We start from the raw sequence: 23087 nt of genomic DNA on the forward strand, positions 1-23087 counted from the left end.
ACGGAGATCACTCACCACCCAGGAAAGACCGATACCGGGCTCTGGGGCTGCGAAGGAGCGTGCGTTCTGCGATCTTTTGACCTCGAGGAATCCCTCGATCGGTGACTTGGACGGCTGCTGCTTTTGCCGCTCGAGCGGCTCTTGCGACCCGAAGCTTGTGAAGGGGGCAGAGACAATGGGGACGGTGAGCGATCCTCCTGAGACGCCATTGTCACCCCTGCAGCCGCTTCTACTCCTTCTTTAAAGTGAGTGCCCCTCATTACCCCTCCCAGCCGCGACCGCCAGCCGCTTCTCCTGGCCGGCGTCGCGCCCGGCGCCATGATCGTCACGTCCCGATGACGTCAGCGGTCGCGCTCCCAGAATCCTCTGCGCCGCTGACGTCGGACGCCGATCTCCGCCCCCGGCTTCCCCTGCAAGCAGACGAAGGACGGGCGCGCGCGCAGGGGGAGGGCAGCACGTGGAGGAACCTCCGAAGGGAGGACATCAGGACGTGCCCGCACGAACCCGGGGCCCGGATCAGGCAACACCCCGGGGACTGCGCTACCAGCTGCCGACGGCCGGCGTCGCAGGTAAGTAAGCCCTGCAATTTAAACGCCGGGACGGCCCTGGGTCTTTCATCCTGACAGGCGCCGCCGCTGTCAGAGGGATTCCTTTCCAGGACAGGAACCCAACTGAAGCGGGGGAGAGGTGCCGCCCCTTATGTTTCAGTAGGTTCCTGTCCTGGCGGGGCGGATCCCTCTCTCATGTGGTGCTGTCATGGGTGAAGGGAAAACCCTGTATTGAGTCCTCTTGAATATATGTGGAGAGGCGCGTGGCTGATGAGAGCGGCGCCCGGCAGGCAGGGAAGAGGGGCAGGAGATTCAAACAGAGAGCAGCCTGATGATGTTGCCGATGGTTCCTCTGGTAATGCTGCGGGGCTGGAGGGATCGTACAGGCACTTACCTGACGTCCCTGAAGAGGATGATCACAGGGCCCTCACAAGGGTAGTGGCAAGCCGCTGGCAACTGTCCTCTGTACCCGCATCCTGCAGAAGACGGCATTAACCTCTTGCTGGTGAGGAGAATCTTGTGATCGCCGTCTTCCTCTCAGCCCTGTCCCGAGAGAGGGGTGAGGAGGGGGATTTGGCAAGGACCAGCCACCTGTCCACATCCCATAGCACCAGAAGGTGATATGGAAAAAGTCCTGCCAGCGTACTGAGAGTTGCGATGTGGAATCAGCCACACTGCTCGCTCAGCCGCCTGATATGGGAAAGCAGGGTGAAACTTACACCCTGTTTCCCGACTTGAAACTGCAAAACAAAAGACAAAGAATTAAAAAGTTCCACTAGAACACCTAAGGGAAAGAAAGGTTAATTGCGGATCTGGGGAGACCCGGTCCGCCTCCTACAGACACTAAGCACAAATTGAGGTGCTTGGTGCCTGTCGGTGGGTGTATACTGCTGGGGAGGAGCTAATTTTTCTTGTTTTGCATAGTGTCAGCCTCCTAGCAGCAGCAGCATACACCCATGGTATTCTGTGTCCTCCAATAAGGCGATAAAGAAATAAGAATTTGGGGACTCGGCTATCAACTTTTTGAACAGGTATAAGAGGTCACAAAGCGTATCAAGAATTAACAGGCTGTCCACTACTATTTACCTCCCTTTCATTTGTCCTATCTCTTCCTAATACTTTTTCAATACACTTTTACTTGCCTGCTCCTGTAAGCTCATCCCTCTGTGGGTCATATATCCTTCTGTTTTAATTGAAGTTCTGCTACTTTTGATCTAGGGACCGGAATCAGACAAAAACGGGCACGTCACTGGTGGGGGCAGGGCTACGTCTTGGTGAGGGACAGCATTCTCAGCACACACGCTCAGGTCAGACATCACTTTACTCTCTGCCTGAATGCTGCTTTGAAGTGCTGTCCGTTCAGCTGACAAGCGATGTAATATGCTGATCTTTAGAAAGGATATCACAGGTCAGAGGATTTGTCAAGCTGAAGGCAAGGAACTTCAAAGGAGCATTCAGGCAGAATCTGTCTCTCTCACTCATGACCGAGCTCGCATCAGGCTTCACTCTTCTGACTGAATGCTGCTTTGAAGTGCCGTGCCTTCAGTAGATAAGCCCTGTAATATACTTTCTAATAACAAGCAGCACATTGCAGAGCTTGTTAGCTGAACAGATGGCACTTCAAAGCAGCATTCAAGCAGAGAGGAGTGTGATGTTTGATCTGAACACACATGCTCAGACTGCTGTCACTCACCAAGACATAGCCTGCTCCCACTAGTGTCGTACCCTGCTCTATTCGTCCGATTCTGGTCCCCAGATTGGAAGTAGCAGAGCCAGAATCAAAACAGAAGAAGTATATATGTGGTCCACAGAAAGATGAGCTTACAGAAGCAGGGCAGGTAATAAAAGTGTAGGGTTCGTTAGAAAGAGTTAGGACAAATTAAAGGGGGTAACTCAGTAGTGGAAAAACCTCTAACTCCTCACATTGTTTCCCAGCTAAAGATATGAAGCATTCTTATTCTAACACAACATAAGAATAGTATATTACCTCCAGACAGTTTACAAACAGCTGGTAGACTTCGGTGGTGTCCAGCACGGTAAGGAGGTTATTTCTCTCCACCTTTCTGAAATACTCTTCAGCATAACCCACAATATCTTTAAAACTGAAATCAAGAGTTTGTAAAAGTTTGCAAACCTGCATTGTATTATACAAATGACACTTGTCAAAATGTGTGAAAAGCTGACAACGCTGCAGTCACTACACTCTGTACCTGTATTTCAAAAGCAACTTCAGTATGACCGAGCGGAGCACCGGTGTTTTGTCCACTGCATCCTCAAATGGGGAAAGAGTTCTTGTTGTGTACTGCCCAAGCTCTGAGATTGCAAAGATACTTATTGGTTACAGTCTGAAATTCAGCTCCAATTAAAATTAAAAAGAAAATAAAACCTACTTACCAACATTGCCAAAAAGTAAAGACAGAAGATGTTCAATGACTTCTCCGTTTGGTGGAGTGTTGTCCTTGAAGCACATGGTGCATATAATGTCCACAAAGAATCCGTTACATCGCTTCCGAAACTGAATATTTTTCTGTATGGAATCCCTACAAATAATGCAGAGATGGTAAAGGGGTTTTACAATTTTAGTAACGTGGATCCCCATCGGCTCTAAAATAATAACCAGAGCTGGTACTTGCCACCCAAAGGTCCCCACACCAGGTCTAAGTTCTTTGGCTGCAGCAGTGCTGTCACGTTGTCACTTTAGTGATAGCAGAATAAACCTGACGCGCGTTTCACTTGGAAATGCTTCGTCCAGGGACCCAAGTGTGGTGGGTCCCCGGGTTCTATCCCCAGGTAACTATACCTTGATTTACTATACAGGCAATTTTTTATGTTGTTACATTGAACACTTATGCATACTTTATCCTGCCATCACTAAAGTGATTTGTATAAAAGGCTCTCTTATAGCGCAATTTATTACTAGACACTCATACATGCCCCATTCTATTTTGTGCAACCTTGCTGTTTACTATGGGTATCTATTTGTATTATGGTGTGTGATATTGCGACATGTTCTGTTGTTGCCGTCTTTTGATGTTTTGAGGATTTTTTTCTTAACTGATACGTGGCCATTTGTAAAGCTTTATTTCTTTGGTGTTAAAAAGTGTGATTAGAATGCAACGTTTTGGAGGCAGCAAAAATACACTGCACCCAAAACGCTGCTATTCTTGATCGTGGGCACGCAGTCTAAACAGACACTCAGAAGTAAGCCTGCACTAGGCATGACTACGTGTAACATACAATTACCTTATCTCTTCAGACACCTCAATGGTGAAGGGTTCAGGTAATTTGGTTTTGCAGACTGGACAGGCATTATTAGTGCTAGTCTTTAACCATTCGCTCAAACAAATCTTGCAGAAAATATGGTTGCAGGGAAGACATACTGGCTCATGTGGATCGCTCTGGCAGACCGCGCAGGTTTGCATGCCGAATCTATAAAAAAGACATACAATAGGGAGAGAAAAGAGGTAAGAAATCAGAGAAGAAAAAAAAAAACAACTTAATAAAAGGCATTTAGGACTGTTCTTGTAGAATTATGTAAGGTCTCAAACAATAGACATTAATGGCATAGCCTATAGACATCGAATAACCTCCTTCCTGCCCACTCCTAGTAAAAGAGTGGGATAATCGCTTGTCGTATACGGGGATTCTCTACTGTAAGAGTAGCGAGACTCTCTGTCACTCTTTGGGGCATATTTATCATTAATGTCTAATTGTTAGTGCAAATTAGATTAGACAGTCTAAATCCTTTAACGACCACCATTCCGCCTTTAAATAATGGTCATTAAGGGGCCTTACAGACGTTGTCAAGGCTTGGGGCACAAGCCTGCAGTCACTCAGGATTCTCCGATGCCGGCAGCAGGAACAGGCAGTCATGAGATCATAAAGTATGCGATTTCCATATTTCCAGCCACATTAGGACTACACTCACCCGGCCTCACTCAATTCACTTGTATTGAGCGAAGCTGCGAACGTCTAGTCGACTCGTGACTGCATATATCCAAATTGAACAAGTGAGGTCATGCATCCGCCATTCCCAATTCTGAAAAATCTTGACAAGAATCCAGTCGCATTGAGTGATTGCACACTTATGCCCCGAGCATGGACAACCCCTTTAAACCTTAATGTAAGAGCTGCCTTTTTACAATGCTGAAGATTAAGTGAATAGAGCCATTTATCAGGCGAAAATACCAATCTAGTCAGCTGCGTATGACAGCTGACAACTTGAAGCATCAGTCCCAATTGTTTTTGGAACTGATTGGGGTCAATTAATCCCTTAGAAGCCATCGTGAATCATGAGTGAGACATCTAAATGGTTAAAAGGAGAAGGCTCCCTCTTTACCCCTATGGGAGTCCTGCGATCGCAGGTGCCAATAGTTGTTATGGTGGCCTGTTAGGCCCCACCATAAGCAGGGCTGGAGTCAGAGTGACCCTGATATGTCTTCTATACTTCAGTGCATGAGGCCGATGATCAAACTGAAAAATATTCAAATCCCACAGAGAGACTAAGAAAATAAAGTAAATAAAAGTTTTAAAAAAAATGTGTAAATATAAAGAGAAAAAAAAGCACCAAAAAAAAAAAAAAAAACACAGAAAACTGTTTTGCCACTAAAATGCAAATTTTGTATAAAAACAAAAATAAAAAACTTACACATAATAGGCAACACTGCATCTGGAACAACCTAAACTATAAAACTGTCATGTTATTTACTCCGTACGGTGAACAGCGATAAATAACCAAAAAAAAACTAACAAAAAAAGAACCATAAGGCTCAATTCACATTTATCCTATGCTCTATTCTGAGCACTTACATTGAGAATCCCATGTAACACCCACCCCCCCCCCCAAAAAAAAAACAAAAACGCAATTCAGACGAAACCCCAGACAGAACCAGAATAAGGATGCAGATGATTCTTTTTGGACTCTGTTTGGCCTCTTTTCTGGCAGAGTTACACCATTTAGGCGTCTTCTTAGCACATACAGTGGGGAAAAAAAGTATTTAGTCAGTCAGCAATAGTGCAAGTTCCACCACTTAAAAAGATGAGAGGCGTCTGTAATTTACATCATAGGTAGACCTCAACTATGGGAGACAAACTGAGAAAAAAAGATTTAGAAAATCACATTGTCTGTTTTTTTTTTTTCATTTTATTTGCATATTATGGTGGAAAATAAGTATTTGGTCAGAAACAAGCAATCAAGATTTCTGGCTCTCACAGACCTGTAACTTCTTCTTTAAGAGTCTCCTCTTTCCTCCACTCATTACCTGTAGTAATGGCACCTGTTTAAACTTGTTATCAGTATAAAAAGACACCTGTGCACACCCTCAAACAGTCTGACTCCAAACTCCACTTTGGTGAAGACCAAAGAGCTGTCAAAGGACACCAGAAACAAAATTGTAGCCCTGCACCAGGCTGGGAAGACTGAATCTGCAATAGCCAACCAGCTTGGAGTGAAGAAATCAACTGTGGGAGCAATAATTAGAAAATGGAAGACATACAAGACCACTGATAATCTCCCTCAATCTGGTGCTCCACGCAAAATCCCACCCCGTGGGGACAGAATGATCACAAGAACGGTGAGCAAAAATCCCAGAACCACGCGGGGGGACCTAGTGAATGAACTGCAGAGAGCTGGGACCAATGTAACAAGGCCTACCATAAGTAACACACTACGCCACCATGGACTCAGATCCTGCAGTGCCAGACGTGTCCCACTGCTTAAGCCTGTACATGTCCGGGCCCGTCTGAAGTTTGCTAGAGAGCATTTGGATGATCCAGAGGAGTTTTGGGAGAATGTCCTATGGTCTGATGAAACCAAACTGGAACTGTTTGGTAGAAACACAACTTGTCGTGTTTGGAGGAAAAAGAATACTGACTTGCATCCATCAAACACCATACCTACTGTAAAGCATGGTGGTGGAAACATCATGCTTTGGGGCTGTTTCTCTGCAAAAGGGGCCAGGACGACTGATCCGGGTACATGAAAGAATGAATGGGGCCATGTATCGTGAGATTTTGAGTGCAAACCTCCTTCCATCAGCAAGGGCATTGAAGATGAAACGTGGCTGGGTCTTTCAACATGACAATGATCCAAAGCACACCGCTAGGGCAACGAAGGAGTGGCTTCGTAAGAAGCATTTCAAGGTCCTGGAGTGGCCTAGCCAGTCTCCAGATCTCAACCCTATAGAAAACCTTTGGAGGGAGTTGAAAGTTCGTGTTGCCAAGCGAAAAGCCAAAAACATCACTGCTCTAGAGGAGATCTGCATGGAGGAATGGGCCAACATACCAACAGTGTGTGGCAACCTTGTGAAGACTTACAGAAAACGTTTGACCTCTGTCATTGCCAACAAAGGATATATCACAAAGTATTGAGATCAAATTTTGTTTCTGACCAAATACTTATTTTCCACCATAATATGCAAATAAAATGAAAAAAAAAAAAACAGACAATGTGATTTTCTGGATTTTTTTTTTCTCAGTTTGTCTCCCATAGTTGAGGTCTACCTATGATGTAAATTACAGACGCCTCTCATCTTTTTAAGTGGTGGAACTTGCACTATTGCTGACTGACTAAATACTTTTTTTCCCCACTGTACATGTGTGATCGGCCAGTTTTGTGTATGCCTAAAGAGACAGAATAGCAGCAGAAAAAAATGCCAGACCGAACACAAAGTGACTTAAAACCACTTATCGGAACCACTCACTTTAATGAGACAGGGCAGATTATCTGAATCGCATTTTTGGGGAAAGCCCAAAAATGGTGCTCAGTGTAGAGCACAGGATAAATGTGTTTCCAGAGTTCTACTGAAAATCATCAAAGAAGGTTATGTACCCAAAATGCTACCTGAGACCCCACTCAGATTCATAATCTGTCATTGGAAATATAGGGAGTTTCTACGTTACTGGTAGAACAAAGACTCTGTAAAAACAATATGCATCCATCCAAATAAAATCCAGGGAAAATCCAAACTCCCTCTTCCCTTCAGAGCCCCACAATGTGCTTAAATCACAGTTATTGTTCACATTTTTGGCACTGCTGTAGTAGGGAGAGCCCAGTTAAAACAATATTTTGGGTGCATGTCGCTAGAAGAACAAGCTGGGTACACTGTATGGGAACTAAGCTGGCATATTTGTTTTTTTTACAAAAAAAAAAAAAAAAAGGAGTGAATGTTGTATAGTAAAAAAGCCTGTGGGTCAAAAATGTTCACTGCAGTTGTGGATGAATTAAATGAGAACAGTAATCTTTAAAATGGGATAACTTTTCAAGGTTTCCCGCTATCTCACACCATGGGGGTGCCAAAAATGTAAAACTATTCCAGCAAATTCCAAGCTCCAAAATCCAAATAGTGCTCCTTCCATCTCAGCCCTGGCGTGTGCCTAAACATATAATATAATAGTTTCATGGAAAATAACCCCATTTACACAGATTTAAACAGTTACAAAACTATGAATTACCATAGAAGATGGGTATATAATTGGACACAATAGGACTATCGCAAAAATTAATCAAATATATAAAGGAAAAAAGGCGAAAAAAAGTCCAATACAAGAAATTTATACAAAAATACAAAAATAACTTTAATAGCATAAATCCAAGGTACAAGAAGCAGTGAGATAAGAGTCAATATGACCATAAAAAGCACATGGGCAAAAATGGGGCACATGCAGGTATGTGACCACAGGGATAATAGTGATTACAACAATAAACAGTACAAAATTAGAGAATCCTACATCATCCCTTAGTAATACAAACAGCCAGTCATAATATATATATTGAGGCCCATAGGTATCATTACCCCCTGTGGTGGAACCTACCACCACACATACTATGCACTGAACATGTCAACATCCATAGAAAGAGTTTGAACTACATAATATTACCTCAGACTGGTCGATAGTAAAGGTCCTACCTGGTTGTACCCCCCCCACCGCACGTTTCGGCCAGATGGGGGGGGGTACAACCAGGTAGGACCTTTACTATCAACCAGTCTGAGGTAATATTATGTAGTTCAAACTCTTTCTCTGGATGTTGACATGTTCAGTGCATAGTATGTGTGGTGGTAGGTTCCACCACAGGGGGTAATGATACCTATGGGCCTCAATATATATTATGACTGGCTGTTTGTATTACTAAGGGATGATGTAGGATTCTCTAATTTTGTACTGTTTATTGTTGTAATCACTATTATCCCTGTGGTCACATACCTGCATGTGCCCCATTTTTGCCCATGTGCTTTTTATGGTCATATTGACTCTTATCTCACTGCTTCTTGTACCTTGGATTTATGCTAATAAAGTTATTTTTGTATTTTTGTATAAATTTCTTGTATTGGACTTTTTTTCGCCTTTTTTCCTTTATATATTTGGTGTGCCTAAACAGTAGTTTCTCACATATGACATACAGAAAACAGGATTTTGGTTGCTTACCGTAAAATCTGTTTCTCGGAGCCTTCATTGGGGGACACAGCACCCTCCCATGCTTCTCAACTCCTGTTATTGTTCTGTGTATTATAGTTACAGTTGAGTTGTCTGTTTGTTCTCTATTCTATGGCTTCTCCTACTGCTTTCTCACTAACTGATTAACCGAGCGCCAGTCGGTGGGGTGTATACTGCGGAGGAGGAGTTAGCTTTTTTATGTGTGCATAGTGTCAGCCTCCTAGTGGCAGCAGCATACACCCCAATTCTCATGGTTCCTGTGTCCCCCAATGAAGGCTCCGAGAAACAGATTTTACGGTAAGCAACCAAAATCCTGTTTTGCTTTTTTTGTTTTAAAATCCGACTTACAGTTTCAGCAGACATATGGGCCAATTTTTAGCGCTAACTATTATGGTCATTACTAAGGGGACATTGCTTACAGAGTAATAATGCAGAGCAATCTAAAGACACATCCATAGAGAATGTGACGCCCACTTTGTAAAGACCATGTGTACCAAATAAAAAGGCCCATATCTCTGGAATCATATGGTATATTTTTTAATAAAGCTGCATGATTTCAGCTGGATATGTCTGACTCTGAAATGCTGCGGCATTTCACAGACATACTTTAAAAGCCGCCAGGGAGAGGCCGGTGGGGAACTCGTCTGTCTGACTAGTAGGAATGCGACCCTATCCCCGACGGCTTCTCCCCACTCGCTCCCCTGGAGTGTCAGGTGTCTCCCTATACGCCCATGCAGGGAAAGACTTGTGAAAGGCAGGGGGAAGCATCTGGACCTGTTTAACTAGTCTCCCTTGTGGCCTGGTCCCCAGCTGCTTTTAAAGTATGTTTTCTTTCCGAAAAACTGCACCTTTTCACAGTCAAACATGCAAATTACTAGCTAGGCTTTTTCAAGTAAAATATTGCTATAGCTCTAAGTTTGTAATTTTTGTAAGATGTAGTAGGAAACAATTGACCCCATAATTTTTTACACAATTTTTCCCAAACACAGTGATACTTTATATGTGGGCCAGAACTAATGTTTGTGCACACGTCAGGGCTCGGACAGGAAATGGCGCTATTTGATTTCTGGATCTCAAATTTGGAGTTTAAATTTAGCTGAAATTTATTGCAGATGACATGTCTCATTTGCAGAGCCCCTGATATGACCACGATGACGTCGCGCTCTCACGAGTGTGACGTCATCTCAGGTCCTTCGCGCAAAGCATTACTGGGACCGGAAGATGCCGGGAGCGCCGCAGAGCAGATCGGGGGCCGTCGGAAGGTGAGAATAACAATATTTTTTATTTTTTTTTTTTTATTTTAACATCCTACCTATCACATTCCAAGCAATGCTAATCGCTTGGAATGCGCAATCATTCCGCAAGCGAAAAACGCTTGTTTTCTGCGGGAAAACACATGCGAATTCGCTTGCGTTTTACCCGCGGCGGGAGTGCGGAAATGTTGCAGAAATTTCCGTAGCATTTCTGCAACGTGGGTACATAGCTTTAATGTTATGAAGTTCTGTGAAGAACTTGTTGGCTAAAAATGCTCAACACCCCCCTAGTTAAATTTCTTGAGAGGTCTAGTTTCTAAAATGTTATCACTCATGGGTCGTTTCTGCTATTTATTCATTGTGGCTTGTCCTGATGAAGAGGTATGATTAATGCGAAACGCGTTGACAAAACTCTTATCTCTTGTCGTATGTTGGATCATCGGCAGTGCGAGTTTATATCCACTTTTATCTCCAAGTTTGTACCCTCTCATTTTGGTGGATCTGCAGCAGCCAATAACAAAGTGGCTGTACTGTCACAACCCTTCCATGTGAGAAAATCCCATTTTTCCAGTAAAATAATTTTTTAGCACCAAACCTTTATCTAGAGATGTCCTGAGCATTTTTAACTCAAGAAACGACATCACAGAAATTTTATAAGATTGGGCCGTGAAAATGAAAAATCTAAAGTTTTTCTGCTAAAATGTTACTTTAGCCTCAAAGTTTTAATTCACATAAGGGATAGCAGGGGAAAATGGACAGGATGATTTGTTATGCGATTTTTGTCGAACACTGTGTACTACCCCATATTGTGGTTGTACGGTACCGTTTCAGCACACTGGGGATCAGATTTGAAGGACCTCCATTGGACCATGGATATACTGTACCCCATTTCAGTGGTTAAAATTAACATTTTTATTAGCTGCAAATTTTTTATTTATACAAGGTTAGTAGGTGAAAATTGATCACAATTTGTTGCCCAGTTTGTCAAGAACGTGGTGATACAGTTAGGTCCATTTATATTTGGACAGGGACAACATTTTTCTAATTTTGGTTCTAGACATTACCACAATGAATTTTAAACAAAACAATTCAGATGCAGTTGAGGTTCAGACTTTCAGCTTTCATTTGAGGGTATCCACATTAAAATTGGATGAAGGGTTTAGGAGTTTCAGCTCCTTAACATGTGCCACGCTGTTTTTAAAGGGACCAAAAGTAATTGGACAATTGACTCCAAGGCTATTTCATGGACAGGTGTGGGCAATCCCTTCATTATGTCATTCTCAATTAAGCAGATAAAAGGCCTGGAGTTGATTTGAGGTGTGGTACTTGCATTTGGAAGGTTTTGCTGTGAAGGAAACATGCGGTCAAAGGAGCTCTCCATGCAGGTGAAACAGCCATCCTTAAGCTGCAAAAACAGAAAAAACCCATCACCCCAAAGCAGTCCCTGGGGAGGGAAAGCAAACTTCCATCAGGTCAGCGGACTCCCCACCGCTGCCTGCAAGTTCCTTCTTCCTAGGCTGGCATCCGCCGAAGCGTAGGTGTGGACCCTGTAAAACTTTGCAAACGTGTGGACAGAAGACCAGGTTGCAGCCTTACAAAGCTGCAGCGCAGAAGCTCTGTGGTGCACCGCCCAGGAAGCGCCCACTGCCCGGGTGGAGTGAGCTTTAACCCCAGGAGGGGGCACTCTGTTCTTGACCCGGTAAGCCTCCAAGATTGCCGATTTAATCCAGCGAGCAATAGTCGCCTTGGAGGCCGGCAGGCCCTTTTGCGCACCATCTGGGATGACGAAAAGGGAGCCAGTCTTCCGGAACGCATTCATTCTAGTCAAATAGACCCTCGTCACCCTGACCAGGTCTAGTTTGTTCAAGGAGCGTTCCCGGGGAAGAATTGGAGCCGGGCAAAAGAAGGTAGAACGATATCATTCAGGTGGAAAGTAGACACCACCTTGGGAAGGAAGGAAGGCGGAGGCCGCAGAACCACCTTATCCTGGTGTCCAAAAAAGGAGGTCGACAAGAAAGCGCCGCCAACTCCGAGACGCGCCGAATGGAAGTAATGGCCACGAGAAAGGCCACTTTCCAGGAAAGAAAAGATAGAGAGACTTCCCTGAGAGGCTCGAAGGGTGGACCTTGTAGCGCCTCTAGGACTAGATTGAGATGCCAGGGATCCACGGGAGCTCGATACGGCGGTGTTGCATGAGCTGCCCCCTGCAGAAAAGTTTTGACCTGCGGACGAGAGTATAACGTCTTCTGGAAAAGAATGGAAAGTGCCGATACTTGACCCTTTAGAGAACTAAGGGCAAGACCAGCGTCCAGGCCCACCTGGAGAAATGCCAGAACAGAAGGAAGCGAAAAGGACATAGGCCGAATGTGATTGGACTCGCACCAACCAAAATAGGCCTTCCATGTTCGATAGTATATTCTGGAAGAGGACGGCTTCCTAGCATGGATCATGGTGTGAATTACCCGATCTGAAAAGTCTGACCCCTTCAGAACTGAGGTCTCAACGGCCACGCCGTCAAATTGAGCGACTGAGAATTGGGGTGGTAAATAGGACCCTGAGACAGCAGATCTGGTCTGTCTGGAAGCCTCCAGCGAGCGTCCGCGAGAAGGTTGACGATGTCCGCGAACCAAGACCTTCTGGGCCAATCCGGCGCGATTAGGATGACTGGCACCTTTTCAGCCTTGATCTTCAACAGCTTGGGGAGAAGAGGAAGGGGAGGGAACAGATAGGGGAGCACGAACCGTGACCAAGGAATGGTCAGAGCATCGGCGCCCACCGCGAGGGGATCGCAGGCCCTGGACACGAACCGTGTGACCTTTCTGTTCAGACGGGATGCCATAAGGTCCACTTCTGGGGTCCCCCATCGAAGGCAAATCTGATGGAAGACCTCCTGATGCAGGGACCATTCCCCTGCTGCGAGTCCCTCGCGGCTGAGAAAGTCGGCGGCCCCGTTTTCCATGCCGGGAATATGTACCGCGGATATTGTTGGAACTGACATCTCTGCCCAATGAAGGATTTTGGATACCTTGGCCAACGCCAAGGAACTCAGAGTCCCTCCCTGGTGGTTGACGTATGCCACCGCTGTGGCATTGTCCGTCTGAATCCAAACTGGCAGACCCTTGAGCAGTTTGTCCCAATGAAGTAGGGACAGAAAAATTGCCCGTATCTCTAGGACGTTGATCGGGAGAGCAGCCTCCTGAGTTGACCAATGACCCTGGACGGTCAGATAGCGAAACACCGCGCCCCAGCCGAGAAGGCTGGCGTCCGTTGTCACTACTTGCCAGTTGCCAATGTACCGGAAGAAAAGACCGGCCCTGGGAGATGAGAGGTGATGTTAGCCACCAATTGAGGGACAGTTTGACTCGAAAGGAGTTGAATTGGGCGATCCAGGGAGGAGACAGACCTGTTCCACTGTGACAGAATGGCCTGCTGAAGCGGTCTTGAATGGAATTGGGCGAAGGGAATCGCTTCCGACATTGCCACCATACTCCCTAGGACCCTCACGGCTGATCGGAGAGAAGTGAGCCGGGGGCCTTGACGCGAGAGAACCTCCCGCTGAAGAGTTACTCTCTTCTCCTCGGGAAGGAAAACTCTTGCCTGACGGGTGTCGAAAAGTATGTCTAGGAACACAAGACGTTGTGTTGGAACCAGGCAGGACTTCTTTCTGTTGATGATCCACCCGAATCGGGAAAGGGTGTCGCGAACGATGGTCAGACTTTCGTGAGCCTGGTGCAAGGACGGAGCTTTGATGAGGATGTCGTCGAGGTACGGAAAGAGCACGAGACCTCTGATCCTCAAGATGGCCATCAACGCTGCCATGGTTTTTGTAAAAACCCTGGGAGCGGTGGCGAGACCGAAAGGTAGGGCGACAAACTGGAAATGCTCCTGATGTATCGCGAAGAGCAGGAATTTCTGATGTCCCGGGAAGATGGGGACATGTAGATAGGCGTCATGAATGTCTATGGAAATTCATGTGCCTCCATGGAAGCGATTACCGAACGAAGGGACTCCATCCTGAAATGTCGCAGACGGACCCTTTTGTTCAGTAATTTTAGATCCAGAATTGGCCAAACCGTACCGCCTTTTTTCGGCACTACAAACAGGTTTGAGCAGCAACCTGTGAAGCGCTCTTCTTCTGGTATGGGAACAATCACCCCCGATCTGAGGAGAGAGGCGATGGCTGTGAAGAAACCCGGAACCAAGGCGGGGTCTTTCGGGGGTCGGGATTCGAAGAGTCGATCCCGAGGGCGCGAAACGAATTCTATCTTGCATCCAGGATACAACTTCCCTGACCCAGGCGTCTTCCACCGAGGCGAGCCAGACATCCCTGAAGCCAAGAAGGCGGCCGCCCAGCTAGAGGGATGTGCCGGGGTTTTGATGCCAGTCAAGTAGAGGAAGACCTTCCAGGTCTGGACCTGGTGGATCTACCTTGGGAGGAATGGGAGCGCCAGGAAGGAGTGGGCCTAAAGGAAACTTTTCCTATCTTGGCGCGCTTGTGGCCTCTGATGTTGGGAAGGCGTCTCTGTTGTTGGGAAACGACAAAAGGGCCGAAAGGACCGAAACGTAAGTTTCGGAGGCCGACGAGGTTTGGACTGGGGAAGAAGGGAGCTTGTGCCCCCAGTGGCGTCCTTAATAATCTGGTCCAGTCTGTCGCCGAAGAGGCGCGATCCTTGAAAAAGGTAGGCTGGTGAGGGACGACTTTGATGACAAATCCGCCTGCCAGGAATGGAGCCAAACTGTGCGCCGAATTGCCACTACGTTGCTAGATGTCTGAGCTGCGCAAGACGCGGCATCTAGGGAGGCAGCGACCAAATATTCGCCTGCGTGAGAAATCTGGTCGGCGAGATCCGCCAGCTGCACTGGCTGGGCTCCGGCCAGAATGCGTTGGCGGAGATCCTTAGCCCGTTTAGCTTTGGCCTTTGAAACCCAAGTAGAAGCAAAGGCCGGGCTTAGAGCAGATGCCGCAGCTTCGAAAGCGGACTTCGCAAAAGATTCTATGATTCTGTCATTAGGATCTCCCAAGGATGCTCCACCAGAAATCGGAAGGACCGTGTTGTGAGATAGCCAGAAAACTGGCGGGTCCACGGCAGGAGAAGTTGACCAGTCGGCGGTGAGCTCCAGCGAGAAAGGATATAACACACCAAGGCGTTTTCCTCTTTGAAAGCGCCTGGTTGGATTTTCTCTTTCCCTGGTCAGAAGCTTCGGAAACTCAGAATGAGGAGCGAAGACCTTGGAAGGAGGTTTAGACCGTCTGAACGAAACCCCCTGATCTGCGGGTTCTGCGGATGAGTCCTTGATATTGAAGGTCTGGTTGATCGCTCCAATGAGGCTCTGGACCATATCCCTCATGTCAGCGATTTGGTCCGAATACAGTTCCAAAACATCCTCAGAGGGCGCATCCGAGAAAGTTTCGCCTGGCTCAGGTGGGAAAGATTGGGAGGAGGGCCGCTGGGACGGGCTATGGGGCGAGACGGAACGGGAAGCGGAATCGGACCGGTGCTCCTGTCTGGATCTTTTGCCGCTAATGTTGGCAGGCTAAGACGGAGCTTCCTGTGACCTGCTGGGTCCTGCGGAAGCCTGCAGGGGCAACTTATCAAGTACGGACACCAGCGTCTGGGACACCCTGGTGAAATCCGCCACAGAGAGGAAGCCCACCCTGGGATAGGGGCCTCAATCTCACTTGGGACAACCGGGGGCTCCTGGGCGGTTGGTTCAATGGGGTTGCTGCAGTCCTGACAGAGGGGAGAGGACTGACCTGATGAAAATTTGCGATTACAAGAAGAACGTGCAAAGTGACTGACCACCGCAGAGGAAGATGAGGTGGTTGGAGGGCGAGAGCGAAGAGGTTTAGAATTAGACATGGTGAGCTAACCCACTAACAGTGCCAGATGGTTAGGGGACAGAGAGCTGAGGAGGGTGTCAGTCTGCAGTGCAGAGCTACTCACGGGACCGGTATCCTGAAGCGACTTCCAGCTAGGGGCTGCGCAGCTTGCTTGGGTATGCGAGTCCTGCAGACCGGAAAAGGTGACCGGCTCACAGGCTGAGGAAAATGGAGGCAGCCTGATTAGAAACGCTGGCTCCTGAAGCAGTGGGCGGTAATTATCTAACTGTGGATGGGGGCGGAGCGAACTGCTCTCTCAGGGATGCAAAGATGGCGCTGCCAACCACCTATAGGAGGCTTGGGAGGAATGGCGCTGCCAACCGCCTATAGGAGGCTTGGGAGGAGTGGCGCTGCCAACCGCCTATAGGCGTGGGAGGAGTGGGCGGGGCCATGCGCCGCCTCCAGTTTCTTAATGAAGCGGTGGGCGGCGCAGGACTGGCGGGAAAAAGCCCGCCCGAGGGAAGGGGCGTGGTCGTGCCTCAGGACAAGGCCCGAATAGAAGTCGGGGCCTGGATTAGAGCCGGCGGCCACCGGAGGACGCGGGGCGGCGAGGAGGCCTCACTAGGGACGCATAACCGCGGCGCTAAGCGGCCTGATCGACCCCAGGATCAGTAGGATGAAGGTGATGGAAACAGGTAGCCCTACACAGTGTTTACCCTAAAACAAAAAGGGTGATGAACTTAATAAATTCAATACTTAATAGAGCACTATAATGAAATATAATAAAATAAAATCCGAGTTGGAACACCCCTCTGAAACTATGGATGGCAGACCATCCGGAGAGAGTGACTATACACACTGAATATGGGGGAAGAAAAACCGGCAAGGTGACAGGTGAAAATAAATAAAATATGCAACAAAGTGTGGTTATAATTAAAATACCCTTTATTAAAATATGGGTATACACATGAAACAATTAAAAGAAAGACATACCAGGCATGTACACGGTATCATAATATAATATGTTGTAGCATGAAGCTTCACCAGGCACATCATACAGCTCACCAGGTAGTTGTTCATCCCCTGATTTTCATTTTGTGGTTTCCACACATTCAGTGTGGTTTCTTCTGCACACTTTTGGTTAGATTATATGCGTCTTCACCATTTTTATTTTATATTGACTATTGTTGTGTCACTTCATTTGTATATTATTATATACACAACATTCATATATATTTTATACCTCACTATATATTTTTTCTTTGCATTTTTTTATCACTTTTTTATCTTTGGGGTCTATATAGAAATATACAACTATTACCTGTTTATTATTGAGCTTGTTTCTATATTTTTACATGGTTATATATCAAGCTTCATGCTACAACATATTATATTATGATACCGTGTACATGCCTGGTATGTCTTTCTTTTAATTGTTTCATGTGTATACCCATATTTTAATAAAGGGTATTTTAATTATAACCACACTTTGTTGCATATTTTATTTATTTTCACCTGTCACCTTGCCGGTTTTTCTTCCCCCATATTCAGTGTGTATAGTCACAGTGTTTACCCTGCATTCATTCCCACCGCCCAGGGGGGAGCTAGGAAAGAACTCCTACCAGAGGAGTCGGGAGGGGTTCAGCCAGCCGATACTTACCTTCCTAAGGGTACCGTTACACATAGCGATGCACCAGCGATCCCGACAACGATATGGATCGCTGGTGCATCGCTAAGTAGTCGCTAGTGAGCTGCCAAACAGGCAGATCTCACTAGCGACATCGCAGGGGTCGGGGGTCGCTACTTACCTGTCAGACGCGGCGATCCTGGCGTCCTCCCGCCCGGCTCCACGCGTCGCTCGTCGTCACAGCAGGAAGCGCTGCAGGAAGCTGACGATGAGAAAGGGTCCAGGAGCTTCTCGCGCGACCAACGATGAGCAGCGGGGGAGCGGGTCGGAGGTAAGTATCACATGCAGCGATATCGCTGCAACGTCACAAAATCGGTCACTTTACAGCGATATCGCTAGCGATATCGCTGTGTGTAACGGGGGCTTTAGTCTACTCCTAAAGGGTACCTGAGGAAAAAAAAAAAAAGGGTATCTCTCATCCAGGAGAAGAAATCAGAACGTCCATGAGAAGAAACTCCTGTGTGGATGTCAGAGTCTCCATCAACCAACAGGCTCTGGTGGGCGAGTGGGTAGGAGACGGGGGCTAGGATCGTCTGGACACGCATCCGTGTTAGGGCTCTTGATCCTGCCGTGTAGACGTATGAGGAAACGGGGTGGCAGTACACGCCGTACTCACAGTCTCTTTGTGGGAGTACAGATGTGACTATTCACTCTGTATCCCTCCGGAAAACCTGAAAGGGAACGACGCACACTGAGGTAGATAAGGGTCTAATGAAAGACCCGTGTCCACCTCCTACTGACACTAAGCTAAACTGATTAACCGAGCGCCAGTCGGTGGGGTGTATAGTGCGGAGGAGGAGCTAACTTTTTTATGTGTGCATAGTGTCAGCCTCCTAGTGGCAGCAGCATAAACCCCAATTCTCATGGTTCCTGTGTCCCCCAATGAAACGATGGAGAAAAAGGAATAATCAGGCAAGTAGCAAGAATAAAATAACAGCAAAAAGCAGACACTTTGACCTGGTGACAGGTCCTCTTTAAGAGGATCGATTTTACATGTCAAATAATAATGGAGGAGCAGAGATTAGTGAAAATAACACAACATAATGTATTTTCTATTTTTAAATACCTGGAAACAGATTGGGAAATGTCATATCTACACTTATGGAGGACATCCACCACCGCCATGAAAGGCTTGTGAGACTTTATATCATTGAAGATTTCCAGACACTGAATGAAAAAGCACGAAGATTATGTAAATGTCACTGGTTAGGTCATACATACACTATGTATACACATAAATAAAATACCCCAAAAAGTAATTGCTGGAGAGAAAGTATCACAAATACAGAATGCAATTTTTGTTCATATTACTTGATCAGTCAATAAAACCGTAAGACCACTGATATGGTTTTGCTGACCAATAAAGAATATATTTGTGATCCCTTCAGTCCGGTTCATATACAAAAGTAGCCAGATTCATAGGTGATGATTTGTCGGACTGCTGAAAGTAAAGTGTCAGAGCATGAAAGTTTATGTCAATGCCGACAGGAAGCTCATAAACTGAAGGTATATCACCAAAAACATGACAGTTGTGCTCGGTGTTTATGGCTGATGGCTGCCATATCGAGTTATTGAGTACGGTCATGCAAACCTGCTGTTGTGTTCACTATTGTATTGAAACTACAAACTGCTGAGCAAGTGACACATTGCTGAAATTAGGCTTTTTGCCCTACAAAATGACATTCTTACATTAGATAACAAAAACCTGCTGACAGATTCCCTTAAATAATATTTGATTTTACATCTTTGCTTTATTTACACTACCTTAAATATGGGATTCCTTTTATTACATTTTGTGAACCCTTTGAGATGATAGGTAGACTTATTTGCGTCCCTCCATGAACAGGGCACATGTTTTCATATATCTTTGCACTTAGAGTTTTCTGCATCTGTGGGGTGTTTTTTTTCCTTTTGTATTGTAGTCATAACTAACAATTACACATTTAATTCACTTTTTTGAAGGTGCTCACTTTTGTTTCAGGTGACTTCGGTCTCACATTACTCCTACCTGTGCAATACCGACTTTTAATAAATGCAGAATATAGTGGGTTCATACTTATATTGAGTATACGTAACTTACAGTATTATGTATATTACAGAAATACTCTGGATATATTTGGATAGATGAAATTTAGATAAATCAGTCATCAAGTTACCAGGGATTAGATACTGTACTTATCATTTAGGTATAAGTCAATTTTAAAAATTATGAGAATTGAAGAAAAAGAACTGGCACTCACCACTATGGCTGTTTCGTGTCTAATTAAGCTTCATCTGGGCCAGATGAAGGGTAATTAGAAGCGAAACAGCTGTAGCCCTGTCTTCGCTCTGTATCCCATATAATTTTGGAATTTAAAAAAAAAAAAAAAAGGTGCCACTAGTTTTTCTTCTATAATTGTAATTTACTCTGTCGCCTAATTGGGGGACACAGAACCGTGGGTGTTATGCTGCTGTCCACTAGGAGGCGACACTATGCATAATCTGAAAAAGATTAACTTTGGCTCCTCCTCTGCAGTATACACCCCTGGACAGCGTCAGCCTTCCCCAGTTTTTGCTTAGTGTCGCAAGGAGGCACACCTTTTTTTCTTCCGTTTTTTCCTTTTTTCGTCCGGAAATACAGATGAAGAAAAGTGGGTCTCCAGCGAGACTCCCGGCATGGCTCCCTCCTCGGTCCCCTATCAGGGGTACCCGGTTGAGGTCGAGGTGGCTATTCCCCATGTCGCTCCCTCCCCAGTCCCTCGGGTCCTGGTTCGAGGTCGAGACCCCCCTCCTTCCCCAACCCCTTTAAGGGGTCTGGGTTGAGGTTGAGGCGAGGATGAAGACCCCCTGACGGTGACAGACACACCCTCCCTAATCCCCCGCAGGGGGCATTAGGTTGAGACGCCTCAGGTAGGGTCGGAGATCAGGCAGCATTCCGCAGCTTCCAGGGACCCCAGGCCGGCTGAGGGATCCTGTTGGGGCCGGGGGAGGGTGCGGACTGGATGGCACAGCAGAGACAGGGTTTTTCTGCATCCCTGTCTCTGCAACAGCAGCGGCTCCATAGCGCTTCAGGGGCCCCCCATATAGAAACCACTACCCCTGCTACCCCCACCGCTATCCAGTTGACCATTCTGGGGGGGTCCGGTACAAATCCGCCCCCCCCCGGACTACCGCGCCGCTCTGGAGCCCTCCTGGGCATCAGGCCTCTAATTTAGACCACGGCTTCGGCCTAGCCGAAGCCGCCGCCTTTTCCCCGCCCCCCGGATGACCAAAATGACACGCTGGAGTGTCATAGAAGGGGCGGATTGAGGCAGAAAGGGCGCGTTTTTACACAGCCCAGCGCGCCCTTTTCAGCTCTCCGCCCCCTCCTCCCTCTCCTCAGAGTCCCGGTGGCCATTTTTTCTGGATGAGATCCAGGAGAGGAGCATCACAGCGGTCTCCGGGGGGCACAGAACTGGGATCTGTCGGCGCTGGACCTAGGGGCACACCGGTGGGGTAAGCTCACAGCTGGGTTCTCATACTCAGCTGTGAATCTATACTTCCTATAAGGCTCTCTGTGGGTTCCCTCTGCGTAGCCACCCCTGTACGATCCCTTATAGCCAGCCTCTGTGCACTATGCCGGGCTCAAGGAAGAGAACCAGGCAGGAATGTTTCTATGCATTCTGCACAGCCTGCAAAGCCACGCTCCCTAGTGGCAGCACGTATCCGCACTGCCGGGACTGCATCCAGAACTCTGGGTCAGAACCCCAGGGAGTCCCTACTGACGCTTCAGTGTCACAGGCCACGCCGGAATGGGCAACTCAGATGTCTCAGTCTATGTCACAGTCCATAGACAACCTAACTGCCACATTGCTGCAAGCTCTGCAGAGTCGGGCCCCGGCTATGGACGGTACACAGCAAACGGACAGCTTGTCTCAGGAACATGCTGTTTCCGACTCTCACAGACGTAAGCGGACCCACAGGTCTCGATCATCTGAGTCGCACTATAGCACAAGGTCGTCCCCCTCCAGGGAGAGACAGCATCATTCCAGGTCTCCTGGGCAGTCCCCTGCCACAGACAGACAGTGCAATTTACCACAGGGATCCCCCACCACAGAAGACCCCTGCCCCAGGTCGCCCTCCAGGGATCTCCTTAGTGAGGCACAGGATTCGGAGGGCATCTGTGACTCCGACTCAGATAACGAAACGGTCAGGTCCGTGGTACCTTCTCCCCCTAGCAATACAGCGCTAGTTGAGGACATAATTTCTGCCATTCATCGGGTGCTAAAAATTCCAGAGTCGGCCCCGGAAGTCCCAGAACATAGGATTTGCTTCGAAAGTGTTCAGAAACCACCTAAGGTCTTCCCTAATCATGATGAGTTTGAGAAAATACTTACCAAACAGTTTGCGCAGCCTGAGAAAAAATTCGCTGATCGCAAATATTTGGAAGCGAAGTACCCCTTCCCACAGAAAGACACCAAACAATGGACAGATCCACCTGAAGTGGACCCTCCGGTTTCTAGGCTAGCAGCGCAGACTTCACTCTCTCTGCCGGATAGCTCAACCCTCAGGGACGCAGCAGACCGGCAAGTAGAACGCATGGCTCGTTCTATTTTCGAAGCGGCAGGCGCCTCTCTGGGCCCTGCGTTTGCTTCAGTTTGGGCAGCCAAGGCCATCCTGGCTTGGGCCAAAAAACTACAGGAGGGTCTTCAGGCTTCAAATCCTGAGCTCTCGGACCAAGCGGTCCAGATAGCAGTGGTAGCAGACTACATGATTCATGCAGCCCTGGATTCCGCCAGAGGTGTAGCGGGTATAGCATCAAACGCCATCACGATCCGACGCATCCTCTGGCTGCGAGAATGGAAAGCGGATGCGGCCTCAAAAGAAGTCCCTCACGCGACTTCCGTATTTTACTGGGAGACTTTTCGGCGAAAAGTTGGACACCATGATTGCCAATGCCACTGGGGGTAAGAGTACCTCTCTCCCTCAACTAAAACCGAAACGCACGTTTAAACGAAGAAACCAGACGCGATTCCGATCCTTTCGGAATTCCTCGGGCTGGTCCGTTTCGCGCCCAGTGCAAAACCGTAACCGTTCTCCACGCAGGGACAACCCACGGACGCAGCAGCAACCGGACAGGGCTTGGCAGTCGAAAGCAGGCCAAGCGAAACCAAAGGGAGGAAAACCTCAGAACTTCTCTTCATCATGACTCGCAACCTCCGGAAGACACCCCACCAGTAGGCGGCCGACTTACTCTTTCAGCAAGTCTGGCTACCTATTACTGAAGACAGGTGGGTCAGGGAAATAGTGTCTTCCGGATACAAGATAGAGTTCACTTCCGTTCCACCGAACCGGTTCTTCCTTTCTATTCCTCCAACACCACCAGA

The 23087-nt window shown here is 47.1% G+C and overlaps 1 protein-coding gene across 1 annotated transcript in view; it reads right to left on the reverse strand.

Moving 5' to 3' along the window:
* The window catches only part of RNF213 (ring finger protein 213), a 394954-nt gene that overhangs the window by 100459 nt on the left and 271408 nt on the right, over window positions 1-23087 (reverse strand). The window contains exons 42-46 of the mRNA XM_073568003.1: window positions 18809-18909; window positions 3792-3977; window positions 2943-3088; window positions 2759-2861; window positions 2536-2650 (exon numbers count right to left, since the gene is read on the reverse strand). Of these exons, the coding sequence (XP_073424104.1) occupies window positions 2536-2650; window positions 2759-2861; window positions 2943-3088; window positions 3792-3977; window positions 18809-18909 (651 nt within the window). The remainder of the gene's footprint in view (window positions 1-2535; window positions 2651-2758; window positions 2862-2942; window positions 3089-3791; window positions 3978-18808; window positions 18910-23087) is intronic.

This window comes from Dendrobates tinctorius, unplaced genomic scaffold (genome assembly GCF_039654945.1).
Source record: "Dendrobates tinctorius isolate UK_male_01 unplaced genomic scaffold, ASM3965494v1 ptg000020l, whole genome shotgun sequence".
NCBI lineage: Eukaryota > Metazoa > Chordata > Amphibia > Anura > Dendrobatidae > Dendrobates > Dendrobates tinctorius.